Consider the following 19,856-nt stretch of genomic DNA (forward strand, 5'->3'; position numbering starts at 1 on the left):
TGCTCAGGACACTGCTCCAATCTCGCCCACTTACTCAGATGTGGAGGCTGGGGAAGGGGACGCTGAGGAGTACAACTACCCTGCTGACACTGATCCGGAGGATCACCAAGACACATGGGCAGATGCTGGGGACCCGGGGGATCCGCACACTGCCCTGGACACTCAAATATATACTGTCAAAACCTCCCCTACTGAGGATTCTGCGGCATTTAATGCACTAATTCAGAGGGCAGCTAAAAATCACGACGTCCAGCTGCATGCTGACCCTATTGAAGTGGACTTTCTGTTTGATACCTTTTCCACCTCTGAAAAGACTGTCAAGACTCTGCCAATGCTGAAGGGTGTCTTGAAACATGCTGCAGACATTTTTAAAGAACCCACACGTGCCAGGGTTATAAACCCCAGAATTGAAAAAAAGTACAAGCCGGCACCTGGCGACCCTATCTACATCAAGGGCCAGTTGCCGTTGGACTCCCTGGTTGTTTCTAATGCCCGGAAGAGGGCAAATTCACAGACTACTGGTGATGCTCCTCCCCCTGACAAGGAATCTAAGGTGCTAGAGGCATCAGGGAAGAGGGTGGCGGCTCAAGCGGCCAATATCTGGCGTATTTTTAACACACAGGCGCTCTTGGCCAGATATGACAGGGCACACTATGATACACTTGAAACCCTGTTACAACACTTGCCAGATGAGTATAAGGAGGCAGCAGAGATGCTCATTCAAGAAGGGAAACTCATCTCAAATGCTTCTATTAAGTGTGCACTGGACGCAGCGGACACCGCGGCCAGGGCCATTAACACCAGTGTAATGTTGCGGCGTCAGGCCTGGCTCAGAATCTCCGGATTCAAACCGGAGATACAGACCGCCATCCTCAATCAGCCTGTAAACCCTGATCACTTATTTGGACCTGAGGTGGACACCACCCTGGAAAAAATCAAAAAAGACACCGAGACTGCGAAGTCTATGGGGGCTCTCCAGTCCCAGCAGTTCAGGGGTAGTACTTTTCATCGCTCAAGCAATAGAGGTGTTTCCAGAGGCCAGATGTCCCAGCAAACACAGTACACTAAAAGTGGTGCACAAACCTCTTACAAGCAGAGTAGAGGCGGATATCGCGGCAACAGCGCCAAGGGCAGAGGTCGTGGAAACATCAACTCCCGATCCTCCGCCGCCAACAAACAGTGACGCCTTGTCACTGCCCCCCCAACATACAACACCTGTTAGGGGGAGACTCCAACAGTTCCTGCCAGTCTGGAAATCCATCACCACAGACAGGTGGGTCAGAAAACTTATCCGGTACGGTTATTGTCTGGAGTTAACATCCACTCCACCCAACATCCCCCCAAAGCACCGTCCTATGTCAACAGAGCATTTGCACTTATTGCAGCAGGAGGTGCTCGTCATGCTGCAAAAAGGGGCAATCGAGCTCGTTCCAGTGGATCAAAGAGGCTCGGGAGTGTACTCCCTGTACTTCTTGATCCCAAAGAAAGACGGGTCCCTGCGACCCATACTAGACCTCAAGCCCCTAAACCAGTACATTCTCTCAGAACACTTTCATATGCTCACGTTGCAGCAGGTTCTTCCGTTGCTCAATCAAGGGGATTTCCTCGCAACATTAGATCTAAAAGACGCATATTTTCACATTCCACTACATCCGTCACACAGAAAATACCTCAGATTCACCATTCAGAATCAGCATTACCAATTCAAAGTCCTCCCTTTCGGAGTGACCACAGCGCCCAGGGTGTTCACAAAATGCCTGGCGACAGTGGCTGCGCACCTCCGGAGACAAAACGTTCACGTCTACCCTTACCTGGACGACTGGCTTGTCCAAGCTAAGTCGGCCCAGCAGTGCGCTGCCAACATGTCCCACACCATTCACCTTCTTCACGATCTGGGATTCTCACTGAATTATCCAAAGTCACACCTTCAGCCTGCCCATGTGCGGCAGTATCTAGGTGCGACAATAAACACTCTGGCAGCCACAGCACAGCCAAATTCACTGAGGATCAACCGCATTCAATTGCTGATCCAGAAATTCAGACCGCTACACTCGCTTCAGGCACGAGTCTTCCTGCAGTTGATAGGCATGATGGCCTCCTGCATCTTCATAGTCCCGCACGCGAGACTACATATGCGTCCGCTTCAGGAGTGCTTGGCACGTCAGTGGAATCAGGTTCACGGACAGTTGAAAGACCTAGTGTTGGTGACCGGTCGGGCATACAACTCTCTGCATTGGTGGAATCCACGCAACCTTTGCAAAGGCCGACCGTTCCAAGAGCCTGTTCCACAGATCATCCTAACAACGGACGCTTCTCTCCAGGGTTGGGGAGCTCATGTACTCCACTACACAGTGCAGGGACTATGGACGACACAGCAAAAGACGATGCACATCAACCACCCAGAGCTGATGGCAATCTTCATGGCAATGAAGGCATTCAAGATACATCTGTGCAACAAAGTCGTGTTGATCCGTACGGACAACATGACAGCCATGTACTACTTTCAAAAGCAGGGAGGTACACACTCTCCACAGTTGTCTCATCTGGCTCAGAGCATGTGGAAGTGGGCCATTCAAAGGAACATCGTCCTCATGGCGGAACACCTCCCGGGCAAGGACAATCAGATGGCGTACCTGCTCAGCAGGTACAGCCACCAAATGCACGAGTGGGAAATACATCCAGCAGTGCTCCACCCGTACTTCCAGCAGTGGGGTCATCCAGAGATAGACCTGTTCGCCACAAGGGAAAACGCCAAATGCCAAAGCTTTGCCGCCAGGTTCCCGCACCCACAGTTGCAGGGCAATGCGATATGGATGAACTGGTCAGGCAAATTTGCGTACGCTTTTCCCCCAGCACCTGTAATACCGCTGGTGGCACGAAAGCTAAAGCAACACTCGATGACGCTCATCCTGGTTGCTCCAACGTGGGCCCGCCAACCATGGTACACCACGTTTCTAGAGCTTTCCGTGGTACCGCATCAAAGGCTGCACCTCACACCCAGACTTTTGACGCAGAGCCATGGCGACATTCAGCACCCAGATCCGCAACAGCTCAACCTGGCGATCTGGCTCCTGAGGTCTTAGAGTTTGGCTACCTCAACTTACCTCCTGACTGCATGGATATCATACGGGAGGCAAGAAAGCCCACCACCAGAGCATGCTACGCAGCAAAATGGAAGCGGTTTGTCCTTTATTGCGTGGACCACGACATTGACCCACTTGACGCGTCCACGCACAACATCATCTGTTATCTGTTGCATCTTTACAAATGCAATCTGGCATATGCTTCCATTCGGATACATTTATCCGCCATAGCGGCTTATCTCCAAAACAGGCAGCATCTCTCCCTTTATCGAGTGCCTGCCATTAAAGCTTTTCTAGAGGGGCTGAAACGAGTCATTCCTCCCAGGACCCCACCTGCTCCTGAATGGAATCTTAATGTGGTACTCACCAGACTGATGGGTCCACCTTTTTGAGCCTCTACATTCATGCGAGATTCAGTTCTTAACATGGAAAGTGGCTTTCCTTATAGCCATTACGTCACTGCGACGTGTTAGTGAGCTCCAGGCGCTCACTGTAACCGATACGAAGGTTGTGGCAGTTTGAAAATGAAGCAGGCGTAAACATAAACACGAACGCCCACAGGTAGGACAAAATACCCCCCCTCGAATCACATAACTCGCAGTTAGGTAAAAGCTGATAGGGTCGGTCCCCTTTTTTGTTTTTCAAACAGAACTGGACAACGAAAAATTCCGACTCACTAACAAGAATTCAGGTATGTCCACCAGCCATGATAAGAAGGGATAACTGAAGTTGTAATATTATCCCCACTCCTAAGTACAAACTTTACTGATTACAGACGTGAAAATCGAGTAGTGTGTACGCCCATCATCCATAATAAGAAAGAAAGGAGGATTTAAAAGTTTCTCGCCATATTGGCAGGTATGTATGAAGAAATGCCAAAGGAAAAAGCTGATTGAGTTTAAGGCGACAGCACATATGAGTGACAGGTGTCTTAATTTTTTGTTCATAGACAAAAGCCAATGTGGGAGATTAAGATGCCCTGATGAGAGCCCACAGATACATCAGAGAGGCTCGAAACGCGTCGGCTAGCAGCTATTGATCTAGCTGGATGAAATAAAGCATCAAGTTTTAGGAGTAGAATCTATGCTCTATAAGAGTAGAAATCCAAGAAAAATAGTTTCTTTCCTATATTTGAACAAAAAGATTTGAATAATTGTTCTACATTGGTTTGTTTATATGTTGTTATAATGAAGTATCACAACAGTTTCATTTATTGATGAAAATGTATTGTTTGTTTGTATTGATATGTGGTAATTGTGATGTATGTAAATGTGTTGAATATATGTCAAAAAACCTTTTGTGTTCCTTGGTGAAGGCCAAAGTCCTTTACATTTAAAAAAAAAAAAGGCTAGCAGCTATTGATCTAGCTGGATGAAATAAAGCATCAAGTCTTAGGAGTAGAATCTATGCTCTATAAGAGTAGAAATCCAAGAAAAATCGTTTCTTTCCTATATTTGAACAAAAAGATTTGAATAATTGTTCTACATTGGTTTTTTTATATGTTGATATAATGAAGTATCATAACAGTTTCATTTATTGATGACAATTTATTGTTCGTTTGTATTGATATGTGGTAATTGTGATATATGTAAATGTGTTGAATATATGTCAAAAAACCTTTTGTGTTCCTTGGTGAAGGCCAAAGTCCTTTACATTAAAAAAAAAAAAGACAAGATTTTGAAAATAAACAGGGTAAAAAATAACCCGATCACTAAAGGAATATAGTGTGGTCTGTTTAAGAGTAATAATCAGAAGTGACAAGGATACCAAGTATTTCATTGTTTAAACTATATATAAGGGCCCTACTTGGTTCCGGTCTATTGGGCCTATCCCCCTATTTTGTAACCTTATCTCCAAAACAGACAGCATCTCTCCCTTTTCCGAGTGCCTGCCATTAAAGCTTTTCTAGAGGGGCTCAAACGAGTCATTTCTCCCAGGACCCCACCTGCTCCTGAATGGAATCTTAATGTGGTACTCACCCGACTGATGGGTCCACCTTTTTGAGCCTCTACATTCATGCGAGATTCAGTTCTTAACATGGAAAGTGGCTTTCCTTATAGCCATTACATCACTGCGACGTGTTAGTGAGCTCCAGGCGCTCACTGTACAACAACCATTCATACAGATTCACTCCAACCGGGTGGTGCTGCGCACTAACCCTAAATTTCTTCCAAAGGTCGTTTCACAGTTCCATGTCAATCAGACTTTTGAACTGCCTGTGTTCTTCCAAAATCCAGAGACAGTGGCTGAAAGAATGCTCCACACTCTTGACGTCAAACGAGCTTTGATGTACTACATTAATAGGACCAAAGATTTTAGGAAGACGAAACAACTCTTTGTTGCCTTTTCTGCCCAACTCAAGGGCATCCCCATTTCCAAGGCGGGTATAGCCAGGTGGATCGTTAAGTGTATTCAGATTTGCTATCAGAAGGCTAAGCGCACTTTAACGATCCCCCCCAGAGCCCACTCCACCCGTAAGTTGGGGGCCTCCATGGCTTTCCTTGGAAATATCCCTTTAGAAGACATTTGTAGAGCAGCCACATGGTCTACCCCACACACATTTACGAAACACTACTGTGTAGATGTGCACTCCAAGCAGCTGTAGGGCAGGCTGTTCTAAAGACACTTTTTCAAACGTCTGCAGCTGGCACAGGCGGCCGCCGCTAATGGAGGGACTGCTATGTATTCTATGCTATAGATATGAATTCAGCAGCCCACATGCCTCGAACTGAATATGCTACTTACCAGTATGCATCTATTCTTGGCATTATTTTATTTATTTATTTTAACGACTTGTAGAGCGCCTGGTGACCCGAAGGCATCCCCGCGCTGTAATGATTTTGATATCCAGATGAGATGGAGGAAAAAAAAAGAAGAAAAGAAGAAAAAGGGGGGGACGTTATTTCGGAAATAGAAGTGTTTTCAATTTTTTTCTAAAAATAAGATAGCTGGGTTCCAGTCTGAGGGTACGGGGGAGTGAGTTCCATCCGGTGGAAGCTTTCACAGAGAAGCGTCGGCCTCCAGTGCGTGTCTTTTTGAATTTGGGGATGTTGGCTAGATGTTCATTCTCGGACCGCAGGGATCTGGGAGCTATATAAGGAGTTACCAGGTCGCTGAGAATCGGAGGGCCAGCTCCATTAATCAGTTTGTAGGCCGTGCACATGGCTTTGAATTCCACCCTTTGACGCACCGGGAGCCAGTGCAGGGCTTTGATGGCAGGTTTAGCTGACACTCTGGAGGGAAGGTTCATGAGTAGTCGGGCTGCAGCGTTCTGTGTTCGTTGTATTTTAGCCAAGGTGGCCTCAGGGGCACCCAGGTAAACCATGTTACTGTAGTCCAGCCGTGACAGTATTAGCCCTTGGACTAGGAGTTTTCTGGAGGTGGGCGGGAGTAGGGGAAGAATCTTGCGGGTGGTGCGCATAAGCCCAAAGCAGGTTCCTGCAGTTTTGGCCGCTTGTGTTTTCATTGATAGCTCGGGTTCTAGCCAGACTCCTAGGGTCTTAATTTCTTTTTTCGGGGTGGGAATTCCCCCGAACACGTCTGGCCAGGCTGATGGGGGGATGGTCACCCATTGCTTTCCCATGAGCATCACTTCGGTCTTCGACCCGTTTAATTTGAGTGAAGATTCACACATCCAGCCATAGGTTTTCGTAAGGCAATTTGCCAAATTGTCTGGGTGGTCGTCTAGTTGGGATAGGGAGACGACCAGCTGTGTGTCATCCGCGTAACTCACAATTTTGTTGCCGAAGGGTGTCACCACGTCTTCAAGGAGGGCCATATAAGCATTAAAAAGCGTAGGGCTTAGAGATGATCCCTGGGGGACCCCGCTCGTGAGGGGGAGGGTGGACGAGCGGTGATTGCTGTCCCACACCTGGAACGTGCGCCCGGCAAGGAAGGACTCTATCCACCTGAGCGCCATCCCGGTGAGCCCTGCTGCCGCCAGCCGTTGGAGGAGGACACGATGGTTGACTGTGTCGAAGGCTGCACTAAGATCCAGGAGGATCACTGCCACTGACCCTCCTGAATCCAAAATGCGCCTTGCCTCCTCGATAACGGCCAGAAGGGCGGTATCAGTGCCATGACCCGGGCGAAACCCAGTTTGGGATTGCCGTAAGATGTTATTTGCCTCGAGAAACTGAGACAATTGTCCGTTGACCAATTTCTCGGCTACCTTGCTGATGCCAGGGAGGAGTGAAATTGGCCGGTAGTTTGCCATGTCTGCTGGGTCTAGCTGGGTTTTTTTAAGGAGTGCTTTCGCGACTGCGCTCTTCCAGCTATCGGGGACAGATCCTTGGGCAAGCGAGCTGTTAATAAGCTCTGTGATCGTGGGAACTATGACAGGGGCTACGGTTTTGAGGAATCTAATTGGTGCTGGATCCAGAGGTGATCCGCTTTTCATTTTGGCCAAGGTTGCATCTACCTCGTTGCAGGTTACTGCCCTAAATGTAGCTAGTTGGGGGCGCATGCTGCTTCCTGCTTGGCTGGAGGGTGATTCATTGTCCGTGTGACTAGAGGGACAGGGGGGGGGAGGGATGTTAAGATTCGGGCAATTTTGTCATTAAAATAGGTGGCTAATTCGTTGCTTCGGTCAACAGGGGGGGCGTTGGAGGAAGGAGTGGTTGGTACTTTCAGTAGCTCTTTTACGATTAGGAAGGATTCCCTAGCTAAGTTGGTAGATTCTCTTATCCGAGTGTCGTAGTGGGAGGCTTTATAGCGCTTAATGGAGGCTTTGTAAAATCTAACTGAGTTCTGGTAGGCTTCCTTGCTGGCGTGCTGCCAGTCTTTCCTCCATAGCCGTTCGGCTTTCTTGCATTTTTTGCGTAGTACTCGAAGTTCCGGGGTATACCACGGGGCGGAACCTGGTTTCCCGTTTTTGTCCTCCCGGGTTCTAAATGGGAGTACTGAATCCAGGGAGGTAGTAATCCATTCTCTGAATTTACTATCGGCGATAGCCGGGTCTTCTGCATGGGCAGGGGTAGTTGACTCTAGGGTCCTGGCCCAGTCTTCGGTGGGGAGCTTGGACCAGGCCCTGTCCCTGGTGTAAGTGGGAGGTTTTTCAGATTTCCTGAAAGGTCCTAATAGTTGGAAAGAGACTAAAAAGTGGTCCGTCCAGGGGAGGGGGAGGGACTCGTTGAATTGCATGGTGGGGGTGCTTGTAAACACCGGGTCCAGCAAGTGACCTTTGTTGTGTGTAGCTCCGGAGTTTAGGAGGTGGAGGTCGAGAGCCGCTAGATCGGTGATCAAGTCGGCTGCCCCAGTATCTAAAGGGTCATCGAAATGAATGTTCAGGTCTCCTAGTATCATGAAGTTGGTGATGGAGTGGGCCTGTGTTGCTACCGTGTCCAGGAGAGCGCTAGAAAAAGAACCAGGGTGACCGGGGGGCGGTACAGTAGGATGCCTGTGAGAGAGTTAGTCGGGTCTAACTTAATTGTGAACTGTAGGCTTTCAGAGTCTGGAACCTGCGCGTCGTTGTATTTGCAGGGGAGATAGTCCCGGTGAATAATGGCGACCCCACCACCTCTGCCTAAAGGGCGAGGTAGGGACTGAATGAGGAAGCCCGGAGGGGTAGCTAGAACCATGTCTGATGCCGAGTGTGGGGAAAGCCACGTTTCCGTCAAAAATAGAACGTCGATCTCATGGTCTTCTATAAGATGGTTAATAAGCGTCGCATGTTTAGGGAGAGAACGACCGTTCAGAGAAGCAAGTTTGAGGGCTGAGGGTTTGTAGGGTTGGATAGGGAGTTTGAGTAGGACTGGGTGGCAGTAAGTGCAGCTGATAAATGGTCCCTCTAGATCGTGAACAAACTCATGTTGTCAAACATGTAGGGCTGCTGACATTCATATCGCCCACCCTCCTCCCCGGCGCCTGTAGCGGCTGCAGAATTTACACTTACTCTTAGCATGGCCATCGCTCACACTGTTACACTCCATCTTCGCCACAATGGCTAAAAACAATCTGGGGGGGGAGTCGATGCCCATGCGCACTGTAGTCCAGGGGAGGAGCCACCTATCTCGTGATACTTCGAAGACTCTTCCAGGACAACAATGTGCAATCATCCGGACCCAACACTAGGCGCCGATCTATGCTATAGATATGAATGTCAGCAGCCCTACATGCCAAGAACAGATGCATACTGGTAAGTAGCATATTCAATTTGGTATTTGTCTTTCAAGGTTGAAAAGCTTGTCATTGTGCTAACGTGTCCTATTCAATCCTGCATTTAACAGACATCCATATTTTTTTCTCCAGGGATGGCATAGAGTTTGCGTTCAAAGAACCTAGCCCCCAGGGTGAGGTGCAGCCTCCTTTGAATCTTGCATTTCTTGATATTCTCAGTGAATTTTCTTCCAAACTTCTGAGACAAGACAAAAGAACAGTGTAAGTACTTTCTGTACACACATGTAAAGATGTAGCTTGTTAAAATGAATCTTGATAACATTTATATCTGAAGTTGCGTATGGTGCATTTTCTAGATTTTAACTGTTGTCACATAGTGAGGATGTCTCATGATATACCACTAGGTATATTGTAATGTAGAGTAAAACATTTAAACTAATAAACATTTCCTAGTGAACTCGCCGACATTCAACTCTAACCTACAAAGAGTTCAAAACAATTGTACTGTAAACATTTTATTTTGAGGACAAAATGCTTGTGTGGGGGATCTCACTGATTCCAAGATAAGTACTAAATTTAGGAGTATGAAGTAATAATTCATACTATTGTCTAAGGACTTAAATACTGTGCACTCCCACCCCCACTCTAATTTTGCTCTGGTATTCCTTCATTGAATATTGCACATCCAAAATGGTCAGCTCAACTCAGAACCATAATTCAGTTCAGTATTGAGCATTCCAGAGCACCAGCTGCTTCAAGATCTTGGCCCCTGCCTCCTTGCAATGGTTTCTACACTAGGCACCACAGACACTAACCCTCTCTCTGTGGTCTATGCCTATGCTAGAGCCAGGTCAGCAACTGCTGGATATCTGTTGGGATGCAAGTACTCTTCTTGGCTAGTAAAATCTGTGCCACTCTTGCCAGTGTGCTCTAGTGCCCTCCCTTGAATCTGGTTTAAGGCCACTCTGAGCTGGATCTGTTCTAAGTGTCAGCAGAAGTGCCTCCACTGCCTTTTACCACCATCAAAGAAAACATTACAATCTTCAGGCAGGACTGTATAGGGAACTGAAAACTACTTGGGTGAGCTGTCATGCAGACCCACCCTCTGCAGGTTTACCAATAAAGCAGTATCTCAGTCCAAGAAAGAGGGACAAAAACATCAAGGTACTTCTGTAGTGAAAGTAATGGCATATGATACATTAAGCTCAGCAAACTTGAGTCCTAGCCTTTTAAAGGTGTATTTTATTTGTATGACAGTTTACACCTTTTTGGTACTGCCTCTCTCTCAGGTTAATGACGATGAGCAGTCCAGATTACTGCAAAAATGTAGGGGGTTAGAAAATGAGATCCTTGCTAGCTGACTTGTTAAATATCACTCAGTAAACAGTGCTTTTACGCAAGGCAAAGAGGAAAGGACTTCATTTGGCTTGCAAGTTACTAGTAAGATTAAATACATGATAGAAGCCCAAACATTTTTGACATGTTGCTTAGCCCTAGAATGAGGCCTAGGTAAGCCAGCCTTAAAGCAGGGAGCCCTATACCTCATGTAAGGACTTATCTGCATGAGCAGACAGGTCCCTATAATATCTATGGTCATTCTTAAATATTATAAGTGCCCAGTAAAGCTAAACCGAGTATATCGTCTGGAAACTGGTCATTATGAGTTTGCCAGCACCATAATGGCTTTACTGAATCCGGGGATGTTTGGTATCAAACATCTCCGAATAACAAACCTGCACTGATTCCATTGTCAGATTTATTATTCCCTCCACTCAAGGGTCCCTTCTAGAGGGAACCCCTGAACCAAACCAACCACTGCTGGGGTTCTGACTGATTAACACCAGCTTGTCACCACAAGACAAGTTTCTGGACACCTGGGGTGAGAGCCTGCACTCCCTGGTCCCAGACACACAACCAATCCTGGGCAGAGGTGCTAACACCTACCCCAAGTCAGAAAGAGCTTCAAAGGCCTTGCCGCCTTTGCAACGCGACCCCTAGCCTCTCCTGCTATCAGGAGCAGGCCCCCTTCCTGTCTGACCCCCTTTTCTGCTGGAAGACAGGCAGGAAAAATCAGGAAAGCCCAGAAGGAGTGCCCTCCTCTGCCAACCCCACCCCTCAGGTGGGGGAGGCGATGTGAAGCCCACTCCTCAGTGCATGACATCTTGCAGATGGTGCCCACTCCCCCATGTGAGGTGAGCACTCTTAAGATGTAGTCACCATTAAGACAATGGCCCATTGGCTACTAACTCCAATTCCCCCCAAAAATAAAACATAGATACAGTATTTAGGGGGCAGCCCTGAATCCAGAGTTCAGTTTCGACTCGACAAGAAGGACCGAAGAGTTGTGCTGCTGAGAAGAGGACGACTACTACTGCTTTGGCCCTAGCCCTATCAACCTGTCTCCTGCTTCGGAACTCCTGCAAGCTGAAACCAGCGAGTCCAATATCCTCCAAGAACCCCAGGGACCTGCCTTCCCAAAAGACTCCTGTGGACATCGGTGCATGCATGTTTCCCAGAGGCAGAGTTATAGGCTTTTAACAGAGCCAAGCAGGAAGCTAGGACGGAGCCTCAGCTTGACGAGCACAGTGGTCCTCTCAATGCTCCCCCTTTATTTCTCCTGACTCTTGCACCAGGCCACTGGGAATCACGAGCTAGGAGTTGGGGAGCTGAGCCAAGGTAGAAGATGGGGAGTTCATAACTGAAGTTCAGGAACAGTACAAACCCGTGAGAAGGCCTGGGCTGTTGTGGGACTCACTGTGAGTAGTTGGCCTGGCATATGCTATCCACTATTCTAGTGGGCACCTTGCACCAGTCCAAACGACCCCTTATTGATGGTAGGTTAAAGACAACCTTTATAGAAAGCTATCCTAGTGGTAGCTGTGGAGAGCAGCCTTCATGCTAAGTCTTGGAGGAATGTAAAGCAGATTGTTTTACCAGTCTATAATCTTGTGAATGACCAAATAAAAGAAGAACCACACCAGGTATATATAAAAAATATATGTATTTATTCTAAACACATCCCTCTAGTCTCTTTATGAGGCTAGAGGAAAAAGTACATTCAGTAAACTTAATATCACACAGTAAATTAGCACAATATACGTTGAGCCCTAGGGGCGTACCAAACCATATATTAAGAAAGTGGTATAAGAATCACGACTTGCATAGGCACAAGGCCTAGAGCCTGTAGAACCGCTGGGGCCACCGGGAACCACCCAAGGTAGCGACACAGGGGACCCATGCAAGTCACAGTTGGAATTTTAAAGATAAAGGGCACTTAGAAGAGGACTTGGAGCAAACCCCTTTAGACTTAGGGCGCTCTACACCCACGGGAGCACCGGAGTGCTCGAGTTACCTCACCCAGGGAAGCCAGGTGCATAGGTGTCTTTTGGTGTCTGGTTTCGTTGTCGTTTTCAGTGGAGATCTGCTGCAAAGTGCTGCTGGCGTCCAAGAGGAAAGTGTCCGGTGTGATCCAAGCCTGGAAATCCTCTTCCTGTGTTGCTTCGGAGCACCAACGAAGCATCTTGCCGGCGGGAGCGTCGGAAATTCAGACCGGCAAGATGCTTTGTTGGTGCCTGCTTGAGCAGGGGAGTCACTCCTTGATCCCCAAAGGAGATTCTTCCGTCCTTTAGTCTTTAGTAGAGCGTTGAAGTTCCAGGATTCAGTTTGAGTTCTGTCCAGGTGTAATCTAAAGTCCTGTTGCCAGGGATTCCTTACTTATACTAAAGAAAGGGTTTGGACATACTCTGGGGACTCACCTATGGGAGGGTCTGGAAATTGGGGTGGCTACACCCATTTCCTTTGTCCGGTTTTGCGCCAGAGCAGGGGCTGGTAGCCCCTGCAACCGGTTTGAACTGGGCTAAGCACAGGGACACCAAGTGTGCCCCCAGTGCAGACTTTCTGGCACTCTGAGTGCACCCTCCCAGCCCCAATACACTAAAGCCTGTCTGGGCAGTGGTTACACCTCCTTGTGACAGGAAACCTATTGTCCAGGCCTCCCCTGCCGGAGTTTCGTCCAGCAGCAGGAGGTCTGATGTGTCTATGGCTACAGCATCCATTTTGGGATGCCAGGTCTCGTTTAAACTATTATCGAGTAGACCAGTGTGTACATGACTGGCGGGGGTGGGATTCCAAAGTGTTTGACACTAAACACAACATGTTTCCATGCAGCCATTCCAAAGTTAGCATTTTCCGCGAGGTTATAATGCACTTAAGAGTATATGGTCTGGCTGCATCACAGAACAGCCTCAGAGAATAGATTCCGAAAGCTGCAGAGGTGTCCTGCTCATGCATGGGCACCCTCTCACACAAAACCAAGCACTCTGCCTTCAGGATTGATAAGGCCTGCCATAGGAGTGACTGATATGTTTGTGTGTCAATGATTTAAGGTAGATACAGGTAACCTATATCTTAGTAAGGGGTGCAGTAGCAGTCCTGTGGTGTCAATTTGGAAGGCTTCCCAGGGGTGGCATAATACATGCTGCAGCCCCTGGTAGGCCTCTGGGGTACCTATTCCCTTAGTACCTAGTGTGCCATATACTAGGGACTCACAAGGGTACCCCAGTAACCAAGCTGGAGTGTACCTAGAGTACATGCAATCAATTTAGAGAGGAAGCAGCTAGGCTATGGTCCTGTCTAGCAGGGCCCCAGCTAGACTAAAGTCGAAAAACAGTGAAACACCAGTAAAAAGTGGGGGTAACCACAGTAAACAGATCCTACTCTCCTACACTCATCTCACCGAAAGCCCACAGGGGGCGGGGGAGCTAGAAGGGGCAGGCTCTATACTTTGGTACGCCTGATACAGCTATGCCCACTCCCAGTTCCCTCGTTAGCCCTGCCCGAGACAGTCCCGAATTAAAATACCACCAGCCAAGTACTCACCTGGAAACCGGTAACTCACTTGCCTGCCATTGGATAACATTGACCCATTTTTACTCGAAAATGTTCTAAGTGTGAAGTTTTGAAAACTTCAAATATTCATATAAAATCAGCCGAAGTCCGTATTCCGAAGTACTCACTTGCAAGCAGGCGAGAAGCCAGTATTGTACCTTGCAGCCCTGTACTGAACCACGAAAGTAATCCTTACCGGGTTTACTAGTAATCTTTATTTCATGTATACGAACCCATTGTATGCTTTTCTATGAAATTTCTTCCAAGTGCCTACTTTTGAAAACTTGAAATATTCTTTAAAACTCATACGAAATACTGAAACGCAATTACCTACCTGTTCAGACCCCAGTGCTGGCCCTAGAAGCCCAGTACTGGATTACAAAAGTAAAGTGATCATACTTTACCTGCAACCTGAATTTTCTCTTATTGAATAACATTGCCAGATTGTCATTGAAAAGTTTCTAAGTGTGAACTTTAAAAACGCTTTATATTCATGAAAATTCACCACAGTAACTAAAACGTTTTTGCTAATCTGGTTTCAGCTGAGACCTCAGGACTGAATCTAGGATCTAGTCCTGGAACTACTAAAGTAATCTGTACTGTAATCAACTGTACTTTTATGGTAACAATCCATTGAGCTCAATGTCAAGACTTGAGTTGCCTTCAGCAACTCCTGTACCTATTGTGTTCACCAACTTAATTGCTTCCTTGCAAAGTAATTACATAAGAGTACTCCTATCTAGCAAAGTATATTTTTATGCCTGTTGGTTCTAAAAATAAAACAACTATATCTTTGGATATAAAAACGATTGGCTTGGAGTTCAGTCTTTGAGTGTGTGAAATCCTTTGCTGACTGTATATATAGAGCCACTTTCTCACACCCGCCCTCTGCTCAAACTCTGCCACTGAGAGGAAAGCCACTAGCCAGACAAGGAACACATGAAACACTGTGCAGATGCACTCCACCCTGATATCGCCTCCTACGGTTCCCCTAAAATGGCCTCATTATGCAGATCTTCCATGTAGTCCTTGCTGAGGGGTTTTACTGGCTTCCTCCACTGCAGGCTATTGGGAAGGCGTTGAAGCAACTCACTCCATGGTAGGACCTAGCACGTGCACAACTGACAGGCCTGCCCACCAAAACCCCATCAAGTATAACATGAAGCGAAGATTACATTAATACACCGGGGTTAGGGACTTCCCTGAGCAAACTACAACTAACCCATGGCAAGCCTGTAACACCTCTTCCAACTCCCAAGCACAGGAGCTCCTGCTGCCAGACCCAACAAGCTTTCAAGACTCCGTGTGTGCAGGAGAGCTCTCAAACAAAGCAAATAAAGTGCAAGTAATTGCTGCACAAATTCACAATCACAGTTCATTTGGCCCTGAGTAACCAAAGCAGCATACCCATCTAACTTCTCCGGGACTAACCCTGTGGGCAACAGGCTCAACACCATCATAGGTGAACTCGGAGCCTCCTTTCTACAAAGCCTTGAGATTATAATAGAACACATTAGCTCTCCCCAAAGCTATTTATAAACCCTGGAAGCAACAAGACAATCCCTCCTAGAAAGTCAAGTTTCCAATAGCATTGAGGACCTTCACTTGATAGCCATAAACCCAGCACAAAACTCCATAAGGAGCACTGCTATGGCAGCCTAGAAAAAAGGAGCTACAAATTGACCTTCTGCAATTGATTACACAGCACTTGGTGAATCTAAGCATCAGGATCGATTCCCTTGAAGAGATAATTCAAGGTTACCTGGATACCAAGACGTGCTCTTGCTCAGGTGCAGCTATCAACAGGTTGGCAACACTTCCTGAGTTCCTCTGTGAGATTGTGTCCACAATCAGGGGAAAAGACGCCACTTTGGCACTTCTCAGTCCGAAATCCTATTGCAAACTTACCCAGGATCTGGCAATCGCAGAAGGGACTCTCAACAGGTCAATTATAAACTTAAGTGACAGTCACTAGTCTGCACAGATACCCTGTGGTCCCTGTTGCACTGTCTGAATCACCACCCCTTTGATGTTATCCAAGCCTAAACAGAACAATAACGAGGTACCGCCCAGCCCTGCGTCATCTGTTGCGTTCCTTTGAAAGAGGGCCAAGAAAAAGCTGAGGAAGCAGCACAAAAAAGCCAAATCAAAAAGAGCGGCACTGCAGCCATCCATCTCGAACCACTGCACACTCCGAGCCAACGGTCAGATAGTCATACCCAGTCGTCACCTTCAATTTGGGCACTAACAAACGTTCAATGCGTGAGGGCACAGTACATGAGCCTAACATCCCTCTTCCCTCCAGGAATGTACAGGAATGCCAGGCCTCCAGAGACGCAAGTCCCGCCCAGAGTACACACATGAACAAGCGCAGAATAAGATGGCTGCCAACACCCAAGCCACCCAGGCAAACGACTTAAAGCCTCCATCTTCTATGAGATAATGTTCACCCCCAGATACCACATTAAAGGCCCAGGGTACTTTCCTGAACTAGAGCAATATTCTTCACTTACTCAAACATATACCTTCTCTAGCTCTCATTCATCTGAAGACCTCGAGTGGGTAAGATTCCTTTGAGTCACTTCATAACTGTCCTCTTCGTCTCCTTACTCTTAAGACTGCATTCCTGGTTGCCATCACCTCTGCCAGGAAGTGAGTGAGCTCCAGGCTCTTTCTTCTCAACCTCCCTTCCTTTCTGTCCATCCGGACAAAGTTGTGTTGCGGACGCGACCCTCTTTCCTGCCCAAGGTAGTCAGAGCCTTCCACATCGGGCCGTCCATCACCTTGCCCCCCTTCTTTCCCTCTCCCCATCCCTCGAAAGAGGAAGAGAGACCCCACCGTCTGGACCCAAAACGTGCACTCTCATATTATCTGGGTCGCACACGCCAGTTCCGGGTGGATGACCAACTCTTGTTGGTTACATGGGCGCTAAGAATGGACGGGCGGTGCACAAACGGACCATTTCTCGATGGGTCGTCTGGTGCATCAAGGCTTGTTACTCTCTGGCTAAAAAGGAGCCTCCTGTGGGGCTACGTGCCCATACCACTCGGGCCACGGCGGCTACTACTTCTCTGGGTCGGGGAGTCCCCTTGCAGGACATCTGTCAGGCAGCTACGTGGGCCTCGCTGCACACGTTCGCAAGACACTACTGCCTGGGCAGCCAAGTCCGGAGAGATGGCTTTTTCGGCCGTTCCGTTCTCCAGGACTTTCTGGTGTGATCATTGGTTCGCAGACCCACCACCGGGGTTGGTATTGCTGGGGTATCTATTCTAAGGTAAGGAATCTAATACTAACCTGTTTCTTTCAGATGCACAAGTTACTTACCTTCGGTAACGATATATCTGTAAGAAACAGTAGTTAGTATTAGACTCCTTACCGCCCACCCATCCTCCCCGTTCTGCGAACCGATATCTAGGGTTAAGGTCATCCCCTTTCAGGGCCCTAGTTTTCATGGCACCAGTGTTGGTTTTTATCATGGCTCTGCGTTTCAGGTGCGGAAAAGCCTTGTATAAGAACTGACATCAGCGCGCGAGGGCGGCGTCTAAGTACTCCCGCGACGTCATCCCGGCGCCAACGATGAACGCGGAGCCGCAGATGACGCCTACCGACGCGCAGGGGTACTGCTACGCAAAATTTTCCGGAACCAGTCTGACGCCTGGGGATATTCTAAGGTAAGGAAGCTAATACTAACTACTGTTTCTTACAGATATATCGTTACCGAAAGTAAGTAACTTGTGCTTCTTGGCATGTGCTGTATATTCACATGCGCCCTCCCTCCTCCCCGTACACCTATGGTCGTTGCAGTTATCATTATTCATGTTGTACACATATGGACATCTCTATACTACACTTATTTACTCCATTCTCACCCTCTTGCGGGAGAACAAACTAACAATGGAGTCGATGCCCATTCGCACTATCACCGAAAGGAGGAGTTACCTTACCTCATGACTGGAAAAAAACGTCTTCGAAGATAAACAACTTGCAAACATCCGGACCCAACACTAGATGGCAGGAGTATGCAAAGCATGTGAATCTATAGCTCTGCATGCCAAGAACAGATGCTTATAGGGTAAGTGACATAATCTGTTCTGGTCTAGTGTTTTGAACTGTAAAATGAGGTCCATTTATCCAAATTGTCAGGTAATGTTACAGGAAAACTCGAAGATAAATAATCTGTATGTGCACATTTGGCCATTAGAAGGAATACATTTAGAAAGTTGGCTTTCATGGATCCATTTCGCATCAGATTATTTATCAGCTGCCATGTCTTTTTTCTGTCCTCGGGAAACTGCACAGGCAGGGATTGAGGCCACTATTTATTTCCTATGCAGTTATTCTAACTCCTTTGCAAAACCTTGAGAGATAAGTAGAGCCCTCTCCAACCATTAATTGCTAAGTGGTCTTGATTAAAAGAAAAATTCAGGGATGCAGCTGGGTAATTACAAAATAAAAGAATATGTAGCGGGAACGTATTAGGTTTGCAAACCACCTTTGCCAAAGTTTAACAATGTGGTAATGGGTTGTGATATATTGAGCATCTTTGCTGTTTGATTATTATTAACAAGTGCAATATTTCATGTACTTGTCAAGGTAAGAATTGTTACTGTTAAAAATGTGCTTGCCACACATTAATGCCTTTTTGTTTTTTTTGTAGATACTCCTATTTAGAGAAATTCATGACATTTCAGATGTCTTTGCGAAGGGAGGATGTGTGGTTGCCTCTTATGTCTTATCGGAATTCTTTGTTAGCTGGAGGAGATGATGACACCATGTCTGTTATCAGTGGACTCAGTAATCGAGGTTCTTCAGTGAGGAGTAAAAAATCAAAACCAGCAACAGGAAAGCGGAAAATACCTGATGGTATGTAATGCTTTGTGTGGTTAAGCCTAACATTTTTTTAGTATTTCAGTTCTGATAATATTCACCTTTCAGGTTTTGTAATATCTTAGAGAACTGGAGACTTTTAAGCAGATAGATTTCAAAATGTATTAACAGTTCCACTAGTGCAACCATGTATTGAAGTAAACAAAGATAATCGGGTACAGCAGTCCCCTGAATCTTAGGTTCTATACCCTAATGTTAAGTTGATGTTTGATATTCTGACGCAGAAACAAAGGTGTGTTCTGCACTCCAAGAGTCAGACATGCATGCTATCTGTTAATGGCTGATTGGAGAGGCTAAGGTCATAAAAGTCTTTCTTTTGGTAGCTACCAAGGCTGCTTATCTCTGTAGGTGGAATACTTTTCCTGATTAGGGTGATTGATGCATGTTATATGCTGCAGAGTCACTGGCAGAGGAGCTTTGCCCTACTGCCTCCGAGCCTACAGCGAAAAAATAAAACAATATCTTACTATTGTTTTATGTTTTTAGCTGCTGGCTCGGATCTAGCGTGTGCAGGGAAGGGCGGGCAGGGCTTGGGAGGGAGGAGGAGGACTAGTTTGTGCACTTCTAAGTGTGCATGTGTGTTTGACTGGCCATCTCTAGCTGGCCAAACAAACAGGCACACCTAGGTTTCTCAAGGTGTCTCATGTTTGAGAGCAGCACAGGGATTGTATGGCAGTCATGATACTTTCCCATGGACTCCTGGGACAGCAACTGCATCAGAGTAGCGCAAGGTGGCCGGCAGCACCTGGTAAGTGTTTTTAAAAAAAAAAACATTAATCCCCCTCCCTACCCCTCTGCCGCGTGCTCCTCCTATGCGCTTCCCGATGCAGCCCGCAGATTTTGAACCCTATTTTAGGGTCCGTGGGCGGCTTTGCAAGGTGT

General features: G+C 47.1%; 1 protein-coding gene across 3 annotated transcripts in view; it reads left to right on the forward strand.

Annotated features, from left to right (window-relative positions):
- The window catches only part of STAG2 (STAG2 cohesin complex component), a 1,493,174-nt gene that overhangs the window by 1,249,064 nt on the left and 224,254 nt on the right, over nt 1-19,856 (forward strand). For all 3 annotated transcript variants that reach the window (XM_078688751.1, XM_078688750.1, XM_078688752.1), the window contains 2 exons: nt 9,333-9,461; nt 18,745-18,950. In XM_078688751.1, the coding sequence (XP_078544877.1) occupies nt 9,333-9,461; nt 18,745-18,950 (335 nt within the window). The remainder of the gene's footprint in view (nt 1-9,332; nt 9,462-18,744; nt 18,951-19,856) is intronic.

The sequence above is a fragment of the Lissotriton helveticus genome, chromosome 4_1 (assembly GCF_964261635.1).
Source record: "Lissotriton helveticus chromosome 4_1, aLisHel1.1, whole genome shotgun sequence".
Lineage (NCBI taxonomy): Eukaryota > Metazoa > Chordata > Amphibia > Caudata > Salamandridae > Lissotriton > Lissotriton helveticus.